At 53.2% G+C, this 23,118-nt stretch overlaps 1 protein-coding gene across 3 annotated transcripts in view; it reads left to right on the forward strand.

Moving 5' to 3' along the window:
* Positions 1 to 23,118, forward strand: part of BMP1 (bone morphogenetic protein 1) — an 88,094-nt gene that overhangs the window by 34,793 nt on the left and 30,183 nt on the right. For all 3 annotated transcript variants that reach the window (XM_048829462.2, XM_048829460.2, XM_048829461.2), the window contains exons 2-6: positions 2,591 to 2,704; positions 9,038 to 9,199; positions 10,467 to 10,584; positions 14,963 to 15,141; positions 15,374 to 15,479. In XM_048829462.2, the coding sequence (XP_048685419.1) occupies positions 2,591 to 2,704; positions 9,038 to 9,199; positions 10,467 to 10,584; positions 14,963 to 15,141; positions 15,374 to 15,479 (679 nt within the window). The remainder of the gene's footprint in view (positions 1 to 2,590; positions 2,705 to 9,037; positions 9,200 to 10,466; positions 10,585 to 14,962; positions 15,142 to 15,373; positions 15,480 to 23,118) is intronic.

The following is a 23,118-nucleotide window of genomic DNA, read 5'->3' on the forward strand; positions in this document are numbered from 1 at the left end:
TGTTGCTGCTTTCCCTGCACGCACTGTGTTTTTATTTTAAAAAAGGGAGTGGGAGGGAAGGAAGGAGAGGGAAAAGCCAGCTGCATTCTTTCGGAGGTGCATTTGAGGTGGAGATTAACTCCTCACCTTTCCTGTCCTGGGATTCAGGGGAGGCTGGGCAAGAGGAGAAACGGAGAGAGAATCTGCCTTAGTTATCCCTGGATTGGAGCCACACTTTGCCCCAGTAGTGTGTTTTCTGAGGTCAGTTATCTGGGATTGTGACATGGGCTGAGGTGCCTGTGCACAAGAAAATCCATGGGCAGGTCCCGGGGCACCAAATACTGTCGTCCCCCCCCCGCCCCCATTCGTTTACAATGATTATCAGTGTCCCTTGTGAGCTGGCAAATGTGCCCCGACCCAAACCTGCAGGGCACTCTGCAGCTGCTGTGCGGCAAAGGAAATACGGTTGATCTGAGCTCGGTTTACTGGCGGCAATGAGAACCCAACAGACTAGAGCGTGTGCACTGGGCTCCTAACTCACCGAGCTACGGAGTGGAATTCTCTGCCCTGTGATTTATCGCAGTGTTCCTGTCTGGCCCTGGAATCTCTGTATCCATGAGGCACCCTCTGAGCTGCACGTCCAGGGGCCTGATCCTGCATTGTCCACTTTGTGCAGTCATCTGCACCAGTGCCAAGTGACTGTAAGATGCCAGTTCCGAAGGGTAGCATTTGACACCCTGTTGTGCTGGTGTAAATATGGCTGCACAGGGCAATAGAGAATCGGGTCTCCAATCTTTTGCCCTGCCTCCTTGCTCTTTTCAGAAGGTCCGGTGGAATGTTCTGAAATAATAATCCTGGGGAATAAATATACACTGGCAGTATCGCTAATGCCAAGCCTTTATAAAGCATGAGTTGTGTCCCAAAAATCATGGGACTGGCTTACAAATCATGAGATATGGGGTGGAGGGGGGAGGAAACCCAGCAACTGTTGGGTTCTTTTTCTTTATCTCCTCATTTCTGGGCCTTTAGAGTGCCTTTGGGCCCTGGTTCCAAGCTTTTCTCGGCAACCATAAGTGCTAGAAACTTCCTCCTTTTTTTTTTTTTTTTAATGAAAGTGGAGATTCTCACCTAACCATGTTTGTCTGTGGTCAGAAAGTGCCTTGAGAAACACACCAAACAGGGCCTAATAACATCAGCCACACTATCAGAGGCTCGTTCACCTGCACATCCACCAATGTGATATATGCCATCATGTGCCAGCAATGCCCCTCTGCCGTGTACATTGGTCAAACTGGACAGTCTCTACGTAAAAGAATAAATGGACACAAATCAGATGTCAAGAATTAGAACATTCATAAACCAGTCGGAGAACACTTCAATCTCTCTGGTCACGCAATCACAGACATGAAGGTCGCTATCTTAAAACAAAAAAACTTCAAATCCAGACTCCAGCGAGAAACTGCTGAATTGGAATTCATTTGCAAATTAGATACTATTAATTTAGGCTTAAATAGAGACTGGGAGTGGCTAAGTCATTATGCAAGGTAGCCTGTTTCCTCTTGTTTTTTCCTCCCCCCCCCCCCCCCCCAGATGTTCTGGTTTAACTTGGATTTAAACTTGGAGAGTGGTCACTTTGGATGAGCTATTACCAGCAGGAGAGTGAGTTTGTGTGTGTATGGGGGTGCGGGGGATGTGAGAGAACCTGGATTTGTGCAGGAAATAGCCCGACTTGATTATGTAAAGAGTTGTCACTTTGGATGGGCTATCACCAGTAGGAGAGTGAATTTGTGTGGGGGGGTGGAGGGTGAGAAAACCTGGATTTGTGCTGGAAATGGCCCACCTGATGATCACTTTAGATAAGCTATTACCAGCAGGACAGTTGGGTGGGAGGAGGTATTGTTTCATATTCTCTGTGTATATATAAAGTCTGCTGCAGTTTCCACGGTATGCATCCGATGAAGTGAGCTGTAGCTCACGAAAGCTCATGCTCAAATAAATTGGTTAGTCTCTAAGGTGCCACAAGTACTCCTTTTCTTTTTACACCAAACATCGTGAGACTCCGTGACAGAATCACAAGAGCTGGCAGCGCTGGAGTCTTGTGATACCTACAAGTCATCACCAGTTGTCCGTTACTCTCCTGCCCCTTCTGCTTGGGCTATGATTATGGTACCATACGGGACCCTGGAACCAAGACCCCAAAGTCCCGTTTCTAGAACATTGATTGCTCTGGCAGCTAGGTGCTGGTCTTGGCCTTCCTGGTGACAGAGGGCCAGAACAAACCCTGTGCATCACTGAAACCCTGAAAGTCCCCGTTTTTTATCTTCAGTGGGACATAAGTGCTGCAAAACGCCATGTATTGGGAAATTTCACCCGTAAGCTTTGCAATGGGAGCTGAGCTCTTGAAAATCTGGCCCAGCAGTGGCTGCAGGACATTTGAAAACCCAGCCCTGAGTATCTGATCTTTTTCTTGATTCTTCCCAAGCTGTCAGCTTGAATAATATCCCATGACTGCAAACTCCAGGGTTCCCCTTATAAAACGCCTACTCTGGGAAGGCAGCAAAATTAAAACCTGACAATTTCTGCCCCATAACCAGCCTGTCCCCTTTTCCAGCTGCCTTTCTGGGAGACATCGCATTGGACGAGGAGGATCTCAGGTTATTCCAAGTGGACCGACTCGTGGACCTCAAACGCCGCACCATCGAGAAAACAGCCACCAACACCTCAGGTACAGTAGCACCTTAAGAGCGGTAGGAACTGCTCAGCTGCCAGAGCTCTTTACTCTGGTCCTTTCCAGGTGCTTCCTTTAGATGCCTCCGCACACGGGGGGTCGGAGAAGAGTGGGGTTGCCAAAGTCTTTCATAGTTACCGTTATTTGGTAAGATTACTAAGTGCCTCCCAGCCCCAAAGCAGAGGGATGTTTCTGCCCCATCTGCTGAGCCGCTGATGCTGGGGTGGTCCCCGAGGTCACATTTCTAAATGATTTCCGGGAGGTAGTTACCGCATGTCGTGCTGCATAATGAAATGGAGGGAGAGTCCCCAAAGCAGAAGGGATCAGCTGGCAGGGGATGGCTTGAGCCAGGGCCCCTTGAGAAGAGGGGATCATGGACTGGAATTTTCAAAGGGTCCTGATGGGAAAGTCAATGGGAGTTGGGAGCCCTGCTCCCTGAAAGCCCCTTTGAAAACTCCATCCTGTATTGTTAGCCCGGTATTCGTTACTGGGGAATGCCTGGCTGCAGGATGCTGTTAGAAGGGAGAGCTTGACTCAATTGTAGGGCACGGGCCTGAGAGTCAGGAGGCCCCAAGTTCCCGGCTCTGCCACTGCTATACTGTGTGACGTTGGGTGAGTCATGTCACCTGTGTGACTCAGTCTGGGAATGGGTATCGCAACACTGGCCCATCTTCACGCAGTGCTTTGAGCTTGTGTGATGGGAAGCACAGAGGCTTATTATTCATGTCCTGGTTGTCTCTGGCAAGGCCTGTGTTGTAGCTCTCTTAAAAGGAGCTAGAAATAGAAGGTACCTAAGAGATTTAATTCCCCTCCCTCCCCCGACATCCATTTACGATATCAAGCATCTGGATTATTTGTAGTATCCATAGCTCCAAGGAGCCCAGGCCCTGGACCAAGACCCATTGTGCTGGGTGATGTACGAACGCAGAACAAAGGGATAATCCCTGCCCCCAAAAAGCTCACTGGTTTAGCCCTGAGAGCCACAGGTAGGAAGGACACTTCCCCGTCTCCAGGATTCTCTTTCTGTGTCACTTACAAATCACAGACCCTCCTGTTCTAGCTCTGTTCACCACAGGCCCTTAACTAGTGACTTGAGCACAGGAGCCATTTGGTGCAACCCTAACAGCAGGGCTCCCCAGCCCTGTTCTCCTGCCTTTCTTTCATCCTTCCCGCCCCGCACCAAAGATAAACAGAATGGCCTGGCCAGCGCTGAAGGATTGCATAGACCCTACCACCCGTCCTGCTGAGAGGTAGGGGTCATTAGCCCTGCAGGCTGCCCCACGGTTAGCTCAGCTGCGAGTACTGAGACAGACTGAAAAAGGGGCAGCCACCTCTGGCATGGCTCCACTAATAATATTTGCAGGCTGCACGTCTGTTTGGGATAAGACAAAGGTACCCCAGCTCAGGGCCAGTTCCCACAGGCACCTCAGGGAAGCTGTTTAACCATTCACGTTCCCCCGGAGTTCCTGGGGATCTGTCCTCCAGTCTTGCTGTCTCCCTGCTAGGGGAATCTATGAGGCTGTGGGGAGACTCTCCCCAAAGAGACGAGCAGACGCCCCATTGCTTGGAACAGTAGTAGCTGGGCTAGGCAAAGTGCTGGGAAATAGGGTGGAGGGGACAGGCCTGCCATGGGCCCCGGAGGCAATGGACCAGTCGGGAGCTAACGGGTTTTCTCCATCTGCAGTTTCTCCTACCTCATGCACCATCGTGGCTCACACAAAGTGGGCCCCATGGTCCGTTCTGGCTGAGATTCTGGAAAGTGATTAACCCTTGGGGATACCTCTGTTCTCAGGTGCCCGGCCCAAAACCATCCAAAGGGGCCTGACTTTCAGACAGTGCTGAGCACCCGCCCTCTGGTGACATGACCCCTTTAAGACATCTTGAATTGGGCATCGAAAATCACTCTGGAAAATCTCTTCCTATGAACCAGTCAGGGGTCCCAGGGCAGAGCTACGGACACACAGCATAATCCCAGTGCCTAAGCCCTTCCCACAGACCTGGGGACAGATCTGTGGCAACTCACAGAATCATAGAATATCAGGGTTGGAAGGGACCTCAGGAGCTCATCTAGTCCAACCCCCTGCTCAAAGCAGGACCAATCCCCAATTAAATCATCCCAGCCAGGGCTTTGTCAAGCCTGACCTTAAAAACTTCTAAGGAAGGAGATTCCACCACCTCCGTAGGTAACGCATTCCAGTGTTTCACCACCCTCCTAGTGAAAAAGTTTTTCCTAATATCCAACCTAAACCTCCCCCACTGCAACTTGAGACCATTACTCCTTGTCCTGTCATCCGCTACCACTGAGAATAGTCTAGATCCATCCTCTTTGGAACCCCCTTTCAGGTAGTTGAAAGCAGCTATCAAATCCCCCCTCATTCTTCTCTTCTGTAGACTAAACAATCCCAGTTCGCTCAGCCTCTCCTCATAACTCATGTGTTCCAGTCCCCTAATCATTTTTGTTGCCCTCCGCTGGACTCTCTCCAATTTTTCCACATCCTTCTTGTAGTGCGGGGCCCAAAACTGGACACAGTACTCCAGATGAGGCCTCACCAATGTCAAATAGAGGGGAACGATCACGTCCCTCGATCTGCTGGCAATGCCCCTACTTATACATCCCAAAATGCCCTTGGCCTTCTTGGCAACAAGGGCCCACTGTTGACTCATATCCAGCTTCTCATCCACTGTAACCCCTAGGTCCTTTTCTGCAGAACTGCTGCCGAGCCATTTGGTCCCTAGTCTGTAGCTGTGCATTGGGTTCTTCCGTCCTAAGTGCAGGACTCTGCACTTGGTCCTTGTTGAACCTCATCAGATTTCTTTTGGCCCAATCCTCTAATTTGTCTAGGTCCTTCTGTATCCTATCCTTACCCTCCAGCGTATCTACCACTCCTCCCAGTTTGTTGTCTTCTGCAAACTTGCTGAGGGTGCAATCCACACCATCCTCCAGATCATTTATGAAGATATTGAACAAAAGCGGCCCCAGGACCGACCCTTGGGGCACTCCTCTTGATACTGGCTGCCAACTAGACATGGAGCCATTGATCACTACCCGTTGAGCCCGACAATCTAGCCAACTTTCTACCCACCTTATAGTGCATTCATCCAGCCCATACTACTTTAACTTGCTGACAAGAATACTGTGGGAGACAGTGTCAAAAGCTTTGCTAAAGTCAAGGAACAACACGTCCACTGCTTTCCCTTCATCCACAGAACCAGTTATCTCGTCATAGAAGGCAATTAGATTAGTCAGGCATGACTTGCCCTTGGTGAATCTGTGCCGATTGTTCCTGATCACTTTCCTCTCCTCTAAGTGCTTCAGAATTGATTCCTTGAGGACCTGCTCCATGATTTTTCCAGGGACTGAGGTGAGACTGACTGGCCTGTAGTTCCCAGGATCCTCCTCCTTTCCTTTTTTAAAGATGGGCACTACATTAGCCTTTTTCCAGTCGTCTGGGACTTCCCCGGATCGCCATGAGTTTTCAAAAATAATGGACAATGGCTCTGCAATCACATCCGCCAACTCCTTTAGCACTCTCGGGTGCAACTCGTCCGGCCCCATGGACTTGTGCACGTCCAGCTTTTCTAAATAGTCCCAAACCACTTCTTTCTCCACAGAGGGCTGGTCACCTCCTCCCCATGCTGTGCTGCCCAGTGCAGCAGTCTGGGAGCTGACCTTGTTCGTGAAGACAGAGGCAAAAAAAGCATTGAGTACATTAGCTTTTTCCACATCCTCTGTCACTAGGTTGCCTCCCTCATTCAGTAAGGGGCCCACACTTTCCTTGACTTTCTTCTTGTTGCCAACATACCTGAAGAAACCCTTCTTGTTACTCTTAACATCTCTTGCTAGCTGCAACTCCAGATGTGATTTGGCCTTCCTGATTTCACTCCTGCATGCCCGAGCAATATTTTTATACTCATCCGTGGTCATTTTTCCAATCTTCCACTTCTTGTAAGCTTCTTTTTTGTGTTTAAGATCAGCAAGGATTTCACTGTTAAGCCAAGCTGGTCGCCTGCCATATTTACTATTCTTTCTACACATCTGGATGGTTTGTCCCTGTAACGTCAATAAGGATTCTTTAAAATAAAGCCAGCTCTCCTAGACTCTTTTCCCCCTCATGTTGTTCTCCCAGGGGATCCTGCCCATCAGTTCCCTGAGGGAGTCAGTCTGCTTTTCTGAAGTCCAGGGTCCTATTCTGCTGCTTTCCTTTCCTCCTTGTGTCAGGATCCTGAACTCGACCATCTCATGGTCACTGCCTCCCAGGTTCCCATCCACTTTTGCTTCCCCTACTAATTCTTCCCGGTTTGTGAGCAGCAGGTCAAGAAGAGCTCTGCCCCTAGTTGGTTCCTCCAGCACTTGCACCAGGAAATTGTCCCCTACACTTTCCAAAAACTTCCTGGATTGTCTGTGCACCGCTGTATTGCTCTCCCAGCAGATATCAGGGTGATTGAGGTCGCCCATGAGAACCAGGGAGTGCGATCTAGTAGCTTTTGCGAGTTGCCGGAAGAAAGCCTCGTCCATCTCATTCCCCTGGTCCGGTGGTCTATAGCAGACTCCCACCACGACATCACCCTTGTTGCTCACACTTCTAAACTTAATCCAGAGACACTCAGGTTTTTCTGCAGTTTCGTACCGGAGCTCTGAGCAGTCATACTGCTCTTACATATAGTGCAACTCCCCCACCTTTCCTGCCCTGCCTGTCCTTCCTGAACAGTTTATAACCATCCATGACAGTACTCCAGTCATGTGAGTTATCCCACCAAGTCTCTGTTATTCCAGTCACGTCATAATTCCTTGACTTTGCCAGGACTTCCAGTTCTCCCTGCTTGTTTCCCAGGCTTTGTGCATTTGTGTATAGGCACTTGAGATAACCCGCTGATTGCCCCTCTTTCTCAGTATGAGGCAGGAGCCCTCCCCACTCACACGCTTCTGCTCGTGCTTCCTCCCGGTATCCCACTTCCCCACTTACCTCAGGGCTTTGGTCTCCTTCCCTCGGTGAACCTAGTTTAAAGCCCTCCTCACTAGGTTAGCCAGCCTGCTCGCGAAGATGCTCTTCCCTCTCTTCGTTAGGTGGAGCCCGTCTCTGCCTAGCACTCCTCCTTCTTGGAACACCATCCCATGGTCAAAGAATCCAAAGCCTTCTCTCCGACACCACCTGCGTAGCCATTTGTTGACTTCCACAATTCGACGGTCTCTACCCAGGCCTTTTCCTTCCACGGGGAGGGTGGACAAGAACACCACTTCCGCCTCAAACTCCTTTATCCTTCTTCCCAGAGCCACGTAGCCCTCAGTGATCTGCTCAAGGTCATTATTCGCAGTATCATTGGTGCCCACGTGGAGAAGCAGGAAGGGGTAGCGATCCGAGGGCTTGATGAGTCTCGGCAGTCTCTCCATCACATCGCGAATCTTAGCTCCTGGCAAGCAGCAGACTTCTCTGTTTTCCCGGTCGGGGTGGCAGATAGATGACTCAGTCCCCCTGAGGAGAGAGTCCTCGACCACCACCACCCACCTCCTTCTCTTGGGAGCGGTGGTCGTGGAACCCCCAACCCTAGGACAGTGCATCTCGCTCTCCTTTGACTCCTGTCCTGGATACTGTCCGTTGCAAAATCAGCAAGCCCCATGCACTCTTTGCCAGGGGGCCCGTCTGTGTGGCCTTGGCCAAGCCATGCCCCATCACAACCCCAGCCCATCCCGACAGGCAGCATCTTCCATGAGCCCTTCGATGGCAGCATTCTAGACTGTTTGGAGACCAAGAACTTGGTGCGCCCCGGCTGCTTTTATTTCATTTTCTTACAGAGACAGGCAAAATTTTGGAACGGCTGTGATTCCCAAGCCAAGCACACGTCGCTTGAGATCCCGGGGGCACTAGCTGGCCTCTGCTCTGCCCCATCCTAATTTAGCTCAAGAGGGACCAAAGCCACTGTCTCCTCGGCAATGTAGAGAACTGGTGGCTTTGGCGAAGGCCATGCTAGATGAGTAATTAGTCCATTCTGCCTGTAATCTGGGCTAGCGGGGAGATCACATCCTGGCTTTCCACTGTGAAGTCCTGGGTTCAAGTGTGATGTAGACTCATTCCTGCGATGAGTTTGGTGGTCTCCTCTTAATCCCTGTTATCATGACCCTCAAACTGGGCCTTGGATTCATCACCCCAAAACAGATGTAACGGAGCATGGATTATTGATCGGTCTGGTGTGTTAGGTTCGCTGGGCCAGGTCCATCGCTGGCGTCACTGAAGTCAGTGGTGTTACACCAGGGAGGAATTGGGCCTGGGGACAGTCAAGTCACCATGGTTCCATGGTCACACCCCCTGCCTTCGCTGCCCTCCTGCCCCCCAGGAATCAGCACCAACAGCACCAGCCTGAAGTCCAGGAGGCAGTGGAAGAGGCAATGGAGGAAGGGCCGGGAACGGTCTCGAAGCCGCCGGGCAGCCACTTCCCGTCATGAGAGGGTGTGGCCGGATGGGGTCATTCCCTACGTGATCAGCGGGAACTTCAGTGGTGAGTGGGGGCGATCGGCATGTGCTGGGCCCGCCGGCTCAGTACGCTGGGAGTGCGTTTCATTGCCAAGCTGTTTTCCTTTCTCGTCATCTGTTGCTGAGGAGAGAAGGGCTCCAACGTGGCAGCAAGCGCGGTCCAGTGGTTAGAGCAGGGGATTGGGAGTCAGGACCCCTGGGTTCTATTCCCAGCTCTGCCCTCAATTTGCTGTGGGACTTTATATGAGTGGCTTCCCCTCTATGAGCGTCAGTTTCCCTCTCTGTTAAAATGGGGATGATGATGACTAGGGCCCTACCAAATTCACGGTCATAGGATTTTTTAAAAACTATGATTTCAGATATTTAAATATTTCATGCTGTTGTAACTGCCGGGGTCCTGACCCAAAAGGAGTCAGGGCGGGGGAACAAGATTATTGTAGCGAGGTTGTGGTATTCCCACCCTGACTTCTGAGATGCTACTGGCACAGAAGTAAGGCAGGCAATACTGCGACCCCCTGCAATAACCTTGCAAACCCCACCCCACCCCCAGTTGACCTCCTTTTGCGTTGGGACCAATGTTCCCTCTAATTTTTGACAGGCCGTGGGCGCAAAAAATTTCTTCTGTGCAAATTTTTGACAGGCCGTGGGCACAAAAAATTTCTTTTGTGCAAATTTTTGTGCGTGCGGTGTTTCACCGTGTGCGCGGGGTTTAGGATCTGTGCGCGCACGCACACGTGCACTGCTAAGAGGGAACCGTGGTTGGGACCCCCAGTTTGAGAAATGCTGGTGAAATCTGTATGGTATAGGGTAAAAGCACACAAAAGACCAGATTTCACAGGGGAGACCAGATTTCACGGTCCATGATGCATTTATCACGGTCGTGAATTTGGTAAGGCCCTAATGCTGACTCTTACCTCCCTTGGTAAGAGACCTGTGGATTGTGCATGCAACTGCTTCCACTGAGAACAACAGGAACTGATGCGTGCTGGGCCCCTTTGAAAATCTGGCCCTGCAGGGCCAGGTAAGAATGAAAGATCATTGCTCATTCCAGCACGTTGCTCTGCCAGGTGCTGTAGGACCCTGTGACAGGTCTGGCTCAGCCGTATTCCTGTGTTGCCCCTCACCCACCTCAGCAGGGCCAATGGTGATTATTTATTATTGCAGAAAGTGGGCGCTCTAGTTATGGATCAGGGCCCCCTGGTGCTAGGCACTGTACAACCCGAGAACAAAATCCCCATGGGGCTTAGAGTCTAAGGAGCTGAACTCCTGGTCTCCTCCTGCCTCTCTTGCAGGCAGCCAGCGGGCGATTTTCCGGCAGGCCATGCGCCACTGGGAGAAGCACACCTGCGTCACGTTCTTGGAGCGCAATGCTGAAGAGAGCTACATAGTGTTCACGCACAGGCCATGTGGGTGAGTGGGGCTGAGGCCGCTGCTGGGCGGGAGGTGGTTCTCGCTCACCAGAGCCCCGAGGGACATTGTGCACTGGACAGAATCACCCATACTGGGAACTAAGGCTGAGATTTTCAAAGTAGTCCAGGGGAGTTAGGTACCTACTTGACTTTGAAATTCAGTAGGAACTGAGCGCCTTATTCCCCATAGGGCCCCTTTGGAAACCCCAGCCTAACAAGTGGGGCAACATTGCCGAGTGATTGAAGCACAGCCATGGGAATTTGAACTGTGCTCTAATCCGCTTCTGACTTGCTGGGTGACCTTGGGCACATCACTTTGCCACCCGGGACCTCAGTTTCCACATCTGCCCAGCGGTGATAACAGTGCGGGCCTGCCCCACAGGGGACTGGGAGGACTCATTCTGTAAAGTGCTTTGAGATCCTCAGATGGAAGGGGCGAAAGGAGGGCCTTGGCTTAAGAATTATGATTTTAATTATAAGACATTGGCAAATTGGAATTCAGAGGAAAGGTGGCAGAAAATTATGATGAGCCAAGTTTGAAATGTGGGTGCCTGGCTTTGCAGTAGATACAAAGGGCCTGACTCTCCTCTCACTCTGGTGTAACTCTGCTGAAGTCAAGTAGCTACGTGGTGTAAAAGTGAGGAGAGAATCAGGCCTCCAAGTTGCATGCAGCCCGTGAAAATTTTATTCTATTCATTACAGTAAGGCCTAGAAGCCACAATCTGTGTTGGGGCCCCATTGTGCTGGGTGCTGTACATGCACATAGTGAGAGTCAGTCCCTGCCCCCAAGAGCTTACAATTGAAATAGACAGGACTAGACAAAAACTAGGAGGGTAAACTGAGGCATGGAGCGGGGCAGTGACTTGGCCAAGATCAGGCAGCAGCTCAGTGGCAGAGCCAGGGATAGAACGCAGCTCTCTGGAGTCCCACTCTGGTACCTTAACAACTAGACTTTGCTGCTTATCTGACTCCCCCTCATTTGAAAGAGCAGGTCCATAATATACCATTGCATGCTCTGGGGGCCAATCCTGCAGCCCTTGCCTACCCAGATGGTCTCATTAAAGTTAACAGGTCTTCTCGCTGCAGGCCCAGGCCCCGTGCTAGAAGCAGACCATATGTGCCATTCAGATGCAGTCCCATCTGCCGCGATCACTGCTTGGTCACAGCTGTTACACAGCGATCCTTTCCAGAGGGCAGAGTGTGTCAGTGTTGTGCTCGAGCGCCAGGCTGGGGGGGGTTCAGGCTACAGGGCCAGATGTGGCAGGGATCCATTGGATCCATTTGCTCAGCGGTAGGGGTGGACTCCTCTCCTGTGTGATACACTCAGCTGCTGGTGAATAGAGTGGTGGCACTAATTAGACCCAGTTAGGTATCTTGGCATTGAAACACTGCCAAGCAGAATTTGCTCTGCTCTAGCTCAATAAAAACTTTGGTCCTGATCCTGAAATAAATGGAACTTAGGCACTTGAATGACTTTGAGGATCTAGCCCTTTGTGCCTGATTTGGGAATTTCTTTTTTAAGGAGCTGGGTGCAAAGATCCTTTCAATGTAGCAATACAAATTGGGGTTGCCCAAGTTGGCCCTCCTAGCAGGATAAGAGGACAGTGACACTGTGGAACTCATTGCCACATGATATATTTGGGGCCAAGAGTTTAGCAGGTTGAAAAAAGAAGGATTGGGGGTTTTTATATGGATAATAAGACAAGTCAGAATCCTAGTAGTAAGAAAAAAATAAAACAAGAGCTTGGGAAGAGAGAGAAATCTTCATGCTTCAGGGCATGTACCAACCTCTAACTAATGAAGGTCAGGAAGAAACTTTTCTTGGAGGGCAGGTTATCCCACATTGGCCTTTTGCAGTTTCGTGCACCATCCTCTGACACACCTGGTGCTGGTCACTGTTGGAGACAATGCTATTGGCTAGGTAGAGCCCTGCTTTGACCCAGTCCCTATGTTCCTGTGATTCACAGACCCGTTTGTACACACTGTGCATATGCCTGCAAATTAGAAACTTTGGTAGAATAATGAGGATGGATTCAGATAACCCAGTCTGACTGTGCTGGTGAAAAGTAGGTGGGGGATGTGATAGCTGTCCACATAGTCAGCGAGGAAGGAGGAGAGCCCTTGGGGTGGGGGCTGAAATAGGATAAAATTAAGCAACGGAAAAGGCAGGCTGGCTCTCGGCAAATGTTTCCTGACAGGGAGAAGTATCAGGCTGTGGAACAGCCTCCCTGCGGAAGTGGTGGATTCTGCAGGCCTTCAGCTAGTCTACTGCAGGGATCAATCCTGGGCTGGCCAGGCTGGTTAGACAGGACAGGGCCAACCTGCTTTGTTCCATCTCCACATCAAGGCAGAAGGCAACTCTAGCTGGAAGGAGGGCTGCTCCCCGGCACGGCAGGTGCTGCGTGTTCTCAGCAGGTGTGGTGAGCTGGGGAGGCAGCTTTCGCTGGGAGCTCCCCAGCCCAAGTGCTGGAGCTGCATGAAAGCCGCCTTCTCCTCCACGTCCCTGCGTGTGGTACAAATGCAATAAAGCAGGGTTATTAATCCTCTGGTTTAGCGGAGTCAATCCATGGAGGAGCCATGGACCCACCCTCTTCCCACAGCCAGCCAGTAACAGCCAGGAGCCCTGCTCATTCCCTGGGAATGAAGCCTCTTGGGAGGAGACCAGCAGGGACTTGGTGCACTGCAGAGGTGGAGGAGCAGGAGTGATGAACTTGGTCATGCTCTGGAGCAGGCCCTATTGGCCAGCATAAGTAGCAATGCCAAAGCATGACTCTCTCGAGGTCTCTTCCTGTCCTAGGATTCTTTCACCCCTCTGTTCAGTGACAGCGGGTTCAGCTTCTTGGTTGCTTGCTTTGTTCAGATCCAGTTCTTCCTCTTCCACCTCAGCCGTGCATAGCCATAGAATAAGGTGCGCTATTGAATGAAACAGCTGGATTCGCTAGAAGCCTGCACACTGAGCTGAGAGCACTACCAACTGAGACAAGGTGCCCAGTACCTCACTGGAGCAGGCCCTAAAGGATACATTTTACCTTGATTTGCTGTCAGCACATTCAGGCCTCCAAAAGTCTTGGGGAGGAGAAAGCACCTCTCTCTGGCTACTCAGCCTGGTGCAGCTTTGGCTGACTCCACAAGTCTTTAAGGAGAGGTGTAGACAAACACAGGGTGTTCCCAGCGGATCCACCTCTAATCGCAGGGGAGAGAGAGACATGTGACAAAGTGCAAGATGTTAGAACCATCACCCAGGAAACGTCCGCGCATTCTGAGCCAGGGGGCCAGATTCTGACCCCTTTGGGAACTGGTCAACTCCCGCTGAAGGCAATGAGTATCTCCCCATTGACTTTAATGGGTGTATAGACCAGGGTGCGCCAATGACTTCAGGGGAGTTAGATCAGTCTGGCCCACAGAGTGCAGCGTTCTCCTCGCGGGCCCCAAGTGGCGGCGGCATCCTGGGGTTCGGTTCAGAGCAGCAACCAGCAGCTTGGACGCTCATGCAGACCTCGTCAAAGCTCTCGGAGCCTCTGGCGTCTGGCCAAGGAGCCTTCGTGGTGGTATTTTGGCTCTGCTAGTTCCAGTCCCGGCCAGAGCGCAGAGCTACAGAAAGGAAACACAACTGTTCTTAGGAGTTAACCCCAAACTGGTCCCAGGCAAAGATCCAGGCCAGGTCTTACTCCATCCAAACTGGTTCCCGCATCCCCACCTGGGGCAGCTTCTCCCCCCGCCCCTTTCTTGCTGGTGACATTCACTTTTCCAGCTTCAACTTTTCCATCCCACAGGCAGCTGCAGCCTCTCAGCCCGGTGGGATGTGCTAAGCCTTCCCAGTTTCTGACTAGACCCTTCTCGAGTTAAAGCCACACAGGCTTTCGTTTAAATAAAACCTGGGCAGGCCGTTAAAAGTTTCCAGAGAGTAATGCTTTTCCATAGGCCCTGCCTCTTGTGGAGACTTTACAGCGCTAACACTTACGGCCCCGCTGATTCTCAAATGATTCGAAGGGTCGTGATTTCCCCACGGTCAGAGGGGGACGCTCCCTTCTCCACCCAGCTCTCAGACGTGCCTCGGTCGTGGGAGGAGGAGGTGGGGTGTCCCCACGAGCACAGGTTACTCCAGACCTTCCATCATGTGATTGCAGACACCTGCTCATCTAGGATGATGGATGGAACCCTAACTCTAACTCCAGGCCACTTAGTGCCAGGGGAAGAGCATAGCCTTAAGACCATTAACCCTTTGGAGACTGGCATATCGGCACCTCCCCCTGAGCACTGCCCTCGGAATGGCAGTGATCGAAGGGTTAAGGAGAGTTGCTGATGGGCTGGCTGATTTCTTGTTCTTGCTACGCATGGGGTTCGATGGGGCTCTTATTCCCCCTCTCCACCCACCCCAGGTGCTGCTCCTATGTGGGCCACAGAGGAGGGGGACCCCAGGCCATCTCCATTGGCAAAAACTGTGACAAGTTCGGCATCGTGGTTCACGAGCTGGGTCACGTCATCGGCTTCTGGCACGAGCACACGCGCCCGGACCGGGATGACCACGTGTCCATCGTCCGGGAGAACATTCAACCAGGTAAAGGCCCCTGCACTCCTCTCCACTGCCATCTTCCTCTGTCCTCCCCTTCCCTTCGTCCCCATGCCTGGCACCCTCAAGGATGGGACTGGGAAGTAGCTGGCAGTAATCAGCCCGTGCTCGAAGGGAGAGAGCGAGACCAAGGACGTGCGTGGCTTACCCAGGTTCCCCTTCTCCACCCACTGCCGCCTCCCTTGCTTTATTCATGCCTTTGTCTCCCCCGGTTTCCCAGGGCAGGAGTATAACTTCTTGAAGATGGAGCCCGAAGAGGTGGAGTCCCTGGGCGAGACATATGATTTCGACAGCATCATGCACTATGCCAGGAACACCTTCTCCAGGTAAGAGTCCGAGGAGATGTTGCTTCATTCACTTGCTTAGCCCATGTGCACACACCTGGCCTCTCCCACCGGAGCTTCTTTGTGAAAGCCACGCCTTGGGCCCGAGCCCTCTCTGATGCCCTGTGGACCTGCCACAGGGATGAGCCTCACCCACTGCGTGAGACATGCAGGCTAGGATGAGATTCCCAGCCGGGCGCTCTCTGCCGGCTTGTTGGCCAGTTCAGGCTAGGATAATTGTTCCTGTTGCACTGAGACGAGGCCTGAGGGGACCAGATGCCTCTCTTGGGGAATGGGGGTTAAAGAAGCCAGGGGACGTAATAGGGAGGGAATTCGCGGGAGGAGGCAGAGAAATTCCTTGACTCAGGCTTCTGCAGGTGAGCAGCTCCTGAGGGAGCTGCAGAATTAGACCCCTAAGCCCAGTTTGTTACTGGCATCACTCCACTGATGTCAGGGAGGGATCCCTTGTCCGTGTGTGCCTGGTGATGAGCCGGCTGCGGCTCTAGGGAAGTTCACCATCTCCCCCCTCTGAGGGAAAGCCAGGAGGGTACTCTCCTAAGGCGGCTGGGCACAGACAGACCCTACAGGTCTCTCTCGCTCCCCGGCTGGCACTGCCCAGTGTCCCCACACAAGCTCCCCAACAAGTCCTGGCCTGGATTAGACAGTCGGGTCTGCTGATAGCATGCAGTGGCCAGAGGGGAGACGGAGAGCGGCCAGAGAGAGAAGCCGCCACCTCGGTCACACGGCAGGAAGTCCACTGATGGCAGAGGAGGTTGGGAACTGTGGTGGGAGCTGCAGCCTCTAGCAGGGAAGCCTGCAGCGAAGGGCACTGAGAAGGGGAGGAAAAATCAGGGGGGCTCGGTGCCTCTGGGACATTCATCCAGAATCTCAAGGCACATCCTGCTCTAGGTCCCATGTGGAGGCAGCGTCCTTCAGGGGCCTGTGCCAGAGCGTCATTTGAGAGCAGCTCCTGAATCAGCCTGAGCTAATACTCCAGTAAAAGCCCATCCCAGGGCAGGCCCCCGCAAACAACAACTCTGTCAAAATAGTCCTGGCAGCGCTGACAAGGGCTGGCCGTGGCCGGCTGCCTCCTAGGAGTCAGGAATAGGAGTTGAGTGTTTACCTTAGAAAGGCAGGGGAAGTGCAGAGCTGGGCCTGGAAATCCCCTCATTGCCCTAGGGAGAAGGTTATGCACTCCCAGGTTGCGCACACCTGCCTCCCACACTTCCCTTCTTCACTCCCGATTCAGTAATTCCTCATCCACCGCAGTTGTGGAAAGCCACAGAATAGGGTGCCTGGGTACTAGCATGGAGAGAGAGGAAGGAAGGAAGGAGAAATCAAAAAGCTCTATTTAATAATGATACGCAGCTCTAAGATAACCATTTAGCTGTAGTACTGAGGCCTCTCCTGTGTCTTCTGCCCTGGCCAATGCAGGATTGTTCCCTGCAGTATATTCTCCAGGGTTTCGTCCCATCTGGGTTTCAATGTTTCAACTCGTGAGACTCTTCCTCGTTACCAAACATTTCCTGCTCTTCAGCCCCAGTTTCCGCAGGATGAAGCTGGCAATAGTACCGGCCGAAACACGCCAGGCAGCAACACAAACACCACAGGTCAGGGGTATCTCATCCCATCTCCCATGGCCATGAATGATTCTCCTACCCCCTCTGTGATCGCACCTTCCAGTGTTTGCAACAGCAAAGCTGGAATCTCCTCCGAGGTGCATTGGAGCAGAGAGAGAGAGAGGCCCAGAATGTATTCTCACTTGCAACAAGCCGTGTTTGAATCCTGATTTTAAATGCATGAGAAATCCCCTGAGGAGAAGTTCACCTTCTGACACAGCCGCAGCCAGGGAAAGGGCTTTGAAAATACAAATCGCTAATTACTGTAAATCTCACGGATCGCTGGGAGCAGCGCCACATCTGGATCTGCCACCGCAGCCTGACTGCACTGCACCATAGCCCACCTCCCGGCGGGTTGCATCCTTGCATGCTACGAGCTGACGATGTCCTCTGCTGAGCCTGTGGGCTCCAGATTATCCCTCCTTTGCTTGCCGCTGTTGGGCTTGTCGGTCTTTTCCCCGGGGAGGTTGGCTCGGCAGGTGAATCCCAGGTTGTGAATTCCTTTCAGCCGAGCCCGTTGGCGCGCGCTCCTCAGACGCGTGTCACTGCAGGCTACGAAGGTGCAGCTGGTGCAATTTCTCCTTGCGCTGCGTGTGCGGTGCTGCCTGGCGTGTTTCAGCCGGTACTATTGCCAGCTTCGTCCACGCTGCCTGGGATGTGCTGCTGGGGCTTGCTTTCGTAAGAGACACACAATGTTCCCCAGATGGCATGAACCAAACCTACCCAAACCACCTGTTATCTGTAATGGAGGCAGGTCCCTCTGGCTATTTACCATGGAGTATAACAGGACAGGGGTCCAGAGACACAGAGTCAGGCCTGAGTTAGCATGGGGGCTCCCTTCCTCTGCTGGGTGTCAGTGGATTCAGTGAAAGCAGCCAGGCTCAGGCCCCAATTCAGCAGGTGCAGAAGCAGTGCAACAGACTGGGCGCATGACGTCAGCAGGACTGCCCGGCTGCATAAAGCTGGGTGGGTGCTTAAGTGCTTTGCTGGATCAGAGCCTGCAGCGTCCTAAGCACCTTGGTCCTACCGGCTCACATCTTCAAAAGTCGCTAGTTAGAGCAGTCTGAACCAAGGGGAGGGGTCTTGGTTCTATTCCCAGCTCTGCCACTGACAGACTGGGTGACCTTGGGCAAGTCACTTCACCTCTCTGTCTCACCTTCCTTTTCTGATTTAGGCTGTAAACTCCTCTCAGTGGTGCCCCAATCTCTATGTGCTACCATAATAATTTGAGGTGCTTTTGGTGCCCAACTCAGGACCCCTCTTTGCAGAGGTGGTGAGCACTCTCAGCTCCAATTCCGGGCAGTGGGGGATGCACGCATCCATCTCCTCTTAACCAGGAAAGGATGGAAAGTTCAGGTGAATTCTGCAGAATTCTCCACCAGTTGGACACCAAGCCTTCAGGCACCCTGAAGGAGGGGCGGCTTTTGAACAGTGTCCTGCTGATCTGGGAAGCTGGACATCTGCCCATCGTTGGTGAAGTGGCATCTGGAGAGCCACAGCAGCCTTGATTGCCGAGAGCTCCAGGCCTCCATCAAGAACGTTGCAGAATTGCGGTCGCTCGGCACTTTTTTTTCCTCTTTCATAAAAAAGCCGGGTACTTCCACCCTGCCCTGCGATTCTGTGAAAGCTGGGCCCTGGAGGCTCGATATGGGACAAGCACTTGGGCTTCATATTCCCAGGGTCACTGGCAACTCACCACACGGTTACTCACTGCGGAGCAGCCCTGAAATTTCATCACTTATTTTCCATCTCTGGCCAAAGCCTGTTGAGGAGGAAAAAGACTGGACATGGGGCATCTCCTTGGGTGATTTGCCGCACATGATGGTGCTGCTGCTGCTGGTCGAGAATGTCCCATCTGCCTTGCCTTGTGCTGCTCTTTCAAGTTCTGTTGCCTCTCCTGCCTTGGCCCCGGCTGCCAGATGAGGGTCCCTGCCAACTGGGTGAAACGTAACAAGAACTCCACGGGGCCAGGAAAGCAAGCCTGCAGATCACTCAAGATGACAGGATGGAAACTATAGAGAAATAAAAGCCCCCCTTCCCCCCGCATGCGCTCCCTTCCAGATTTAAACAGGTCCATATGGTAACAGGAGCAGGGAAAGATTCCATTCATTAATGGCAGAGTCCCGACCCGTTGGGGGAGAGCGAGCCCAAGCTGCTTGCACAGCCTCGCTCCGTCTCAGTGCCTGGTTCTCATTCTTTTCCATTTTCCTCCATTCCCTCTTCCTCTTGTTTTCTTTCATTTTCTCTCTCTCTCTCTCGGGGGATGGTCTGCCCTGGAAAATGAGGTCGGTTTAATGACGACGACGTCGGTCGGGGTGTGCAAAAGCCATGCCCTCGAGCCGGGTAGTTCCGGCGACCTCTCGGAGAGGTGGATTAACGACAGCGCGGGGAGCGGTTTCCCCATCGCTGTTGTAACCCAACTCCCTAAGAGGCCGTAGCTGGATAGATGAAGGAATTCTTCCGTCCCCCTAGCGCCGTCTGCCCTGGGGGTTAGGTCAGTGTAGCCTCATCCTAAATTCCCCTAAGCTGTGTGGTCGTGCAGCTGCCTATTAAGCCCTGCGCAGGGCTCAGGGCTGCAGCGAGGAGAGGTGCCCCTGCCGCCGGCCCCAACACAAATCTGCCACAGCCGGGAGAAAGGAGCCCCTCCCTTGGCCTGGCCCAGCCCACCGGAGCTGCCGCAGCTGAGAAGAGGCACCTTTCCCCCAGCCCCGAGTTGCTGCGGCGAGAGGGGCCTGAGGGGAGTCCTCTTTCCCCAACGCAGCCCCTGGGCAGCCTGCAGCCCAAACTCTGCATCCTCGGCCCCACCCCAGAGCCTGCACCCCAGCCCTCTGCCCCAGCCCTGAACCCCCTCCTGAACCCCTCATCCCCAGCCGCAGCCAGAGCCCTCACCCCAGCCAGAGCCCTCCCCCTCTCCCCCACACCCCAATCCTCTGCCCCAGCCCTGAGCCCCCTCCCACACTCTGAACCCCTCGTCCCCAGCCCTGAGCCTTCACCCCCAGTCAGAGCCCTGATCCCCCAACCCTCTGTCCCAGCCCTGAGCCCCCTCCCACAGCCCTCATCCCTGGCCCCACCCCAGAGCCTGCACCCCCAGCCAGAGCCCTCCCCCACCGAACCCCAACCCTCTGCCCCAGCCCTGAGCCCCCTCCCACACTCCAAACCCCTTGGCCCCACCCCCACCACATGAATTTTGTTGTGCCCACCAATATGGAGGTGATGTGTTACACATCTCCTCCATATTGGTGCACATAACAAAATTCATTCTGCACATGGACGTAAAATAGAGGGACCACTGGCCACATCTCTCAGAGGTGTGGATTTTCATATATCTGAGGGACGGAGCTTTGCTGGTGTAACTTCCGTGTGTAGACCAGTCTTCTGTTCCTCTTCCACACACATTCTTACTCATTTTCTCTCCTCCTTTTCCTTGCCCTGTTTTATTTTCTCTCTCACTCACTCACTGTCTTTAGCATGCCAAGCAGCCTGTGAGCACCGTGGAATTTGCTCCCTGTTGAGCTTGCTTCTGAAAAGAGGCAAGAAATATAGACACCAAAGTATGGGGCGTAGGATGGGCCAATGCTGTGTCTGCAATACCCTTTGGGCCTGATCCTGCTCCCGTTAAAGTTGCTGGGGAAACTGCTGTTGCCCCAGGATCGGGCGCACTGGCTTTTCAGAATGTGGGGGAGTTCATCGCTTTGGTTTGGGGCCCCAGGGGAGGCCCTGCTGGAAAACTGAGTGCAGGAGCCTTGCCCTTCGGGATGGTGTGTCTGTGGGGAAGGTTCTACCTTCTTTGTGGAGAGCAGTTGGATTAGATGGTTTGAGAGACAAGGGGCTTCCCAGCTGGCATCCTGCCATCCGCCTCAGTGATGGAGAGTGAAGCTGCTTCCCTGACCTGCTCCTGTTTGTGGGATGAGCTCAGAGCAGAGGTGGGATAATGCCCTCAGACCACAGCCTGGCCCATGAGCAATCCCTCTCCACTCTCCCTTCAGAGCACTCCTCCAGTGGTTTTGGTCTCTGGTGACGACAAAAGCTTCCCCCAGAGGTTCTCCCTGCATGTCTTGGGTGCCCTACTTGCTGGTGGCTGGGTTTCACGACAGCTCCGCACCCTTGTTTACATTTTGGTGTTTTTTCATGTTTGGTTGTGAAATGGCAAAGGGCCATGGGGAGCTGCCCTGCTCTGTACAGCTGCTGCTGGCTGGTCAGGATTATGCATTGGGTCACTCCAAGGGCACATGCTTCATGTAATCAGTGTCAGAGATGGAACTAGAACCCAGGACTCCCTCGGCTCTCACCTCTAGACCCCACTCCCCTCCCAGAACTAGGGATAGAACCCAGGAGTCCTAACTCCAACCCTCCTCTGCTCTAACCATTAGACTGCATTGCCCTCACAAGACCCACCCTAATTGGGGAATGACACAACCCCACCCTAGCCCTGCTGCTCCCCCTGCACCCCAGGTCTCAATTGCTGATTAGCAGATGAGTTAGCTGCCCCTCTCCCCCCACCAGCTGCATGCAATCCTTTTCTTCCACCGGTATGCGCCTCCGGCTTGTTTGACTCACTTTCCTTCATATATTCAAGGAGCACTTTAATTACAGGGGCGTGTGAGCTGTTTTTAGCAGCTTGCCCCTTTTTCCCCCCGAGAACAGAGCTGACCTCCTTTTGCAGCTGTGCCACCCTTTCAGGGGCGCGGTGTGCGACGCCCGCACTGAGTCCCAGGGGAGGAAGCCAGCCCACATATTAGAGAGTTCTGACTCAGCTGCCTGGATGTGGACCCCACAAGCCAGGCTAGATCTGGCACAGGCAGGGTCGTGGCCCACCCCCCCACCTGCACTCAGCTAGGAGTGCCGCTGCTGTACTCCTCCTGCTCCAACATCAGCCCCCTCCCCTCAGCACCTTTCCCCACACAGTCCTGATTGTTACCCCTGGATGGCTGATTTAAAGCCATGTGTTTGTTACGGTCTCCTGGCGGCCTGCCCCAAAGCAGTGCAGCTCCTCCTGAACTGTCCCCCTCCTGCACCCCGAGCTGCTGCCCCAGCTTCATCAAGTGGCTGGTGTCAAAGCAAACTTCCCTCTGGTTGATAACCGACGATACCGCTGACCGGAGCGATGCCAGGGCGGGTAATAATGCTACCGATAACCGACGATACCGCTGACCGGAGCAATGCCAGGGCGGGTACTAATGCTACCGATAACCGACGATACCGCTGACCGGAGCAATGCCAGGGCGGGTACTAATGCTACCGATAACCGACGATACCGCTGACCGGAGCAATGCCAGGGCGGGTACTAATGCTACCAATAACCGACGATACCGCTGACCGGAGCGATGCCAGGGCGGGTACTAATGCTACCGATAACCGACGATACCGCTGACCGGAGCGATGCCAGGGCGGGTACTAATGCTACCGATAACCGACGATACCGCTGACCGGAGCAATGCCGTGGCGGGTACTAATGCTACCCATAACGGACGATACTGCTGACCGGAGCAATGCCGTGGCGGGTACTAATGCTACCCATAACGGACGATACCGCTGACCGGAGCGATGCCGTGGCGGGTACTAATGCTACCCATAACGGACGATACTGCTGACCGGAGCAATGCCGTGGCGGGTACTAATGCTACCAATTACTGATGATACCGCTGACCCGAGCGATGCCAGGGCGGGTACTAATGCTACCGATAACCGACGATACCGCTGACCGGAGCAATGCCAGGGCGGGTACTAATGCTACCGATTACTGACAATACCGCTGACCGGAGCGATGCCGTGGCGGGTACTAATGCTACCGATAACCGACGATACCGCTGACCGGAGCGATGCCGTGGCGGGTACTAATGCTACCCATAACGGACGATACCGCTGACTGGAGCGATGCCGTGGCAGGTACTAATGCTACCCATAACGGACGATACCGCTGACCGGAGCGATGCCATGGCGGGTACTAATGCTACCCATAACGGACGATACCGCTGACCGGAGCGATGCCAGGGCGGGTACTAATGCTACCCATAACGGACGAT

This window comes from Caretta caretta, chromosome 26 (genome assembly GCF_965140235.1).
Source record: "Caretta caretta isolate rCarCar2 chromosome 26, rCarCar1.hap1, whole genome shotgun sequence".
In the NCBI taxonomy this organism is placed as follows: domain Eukaryota; kingdom Metazoa; phylum Chordata; order Testudines; family Cheloniidae; genus Caretta; species Caretta caretta.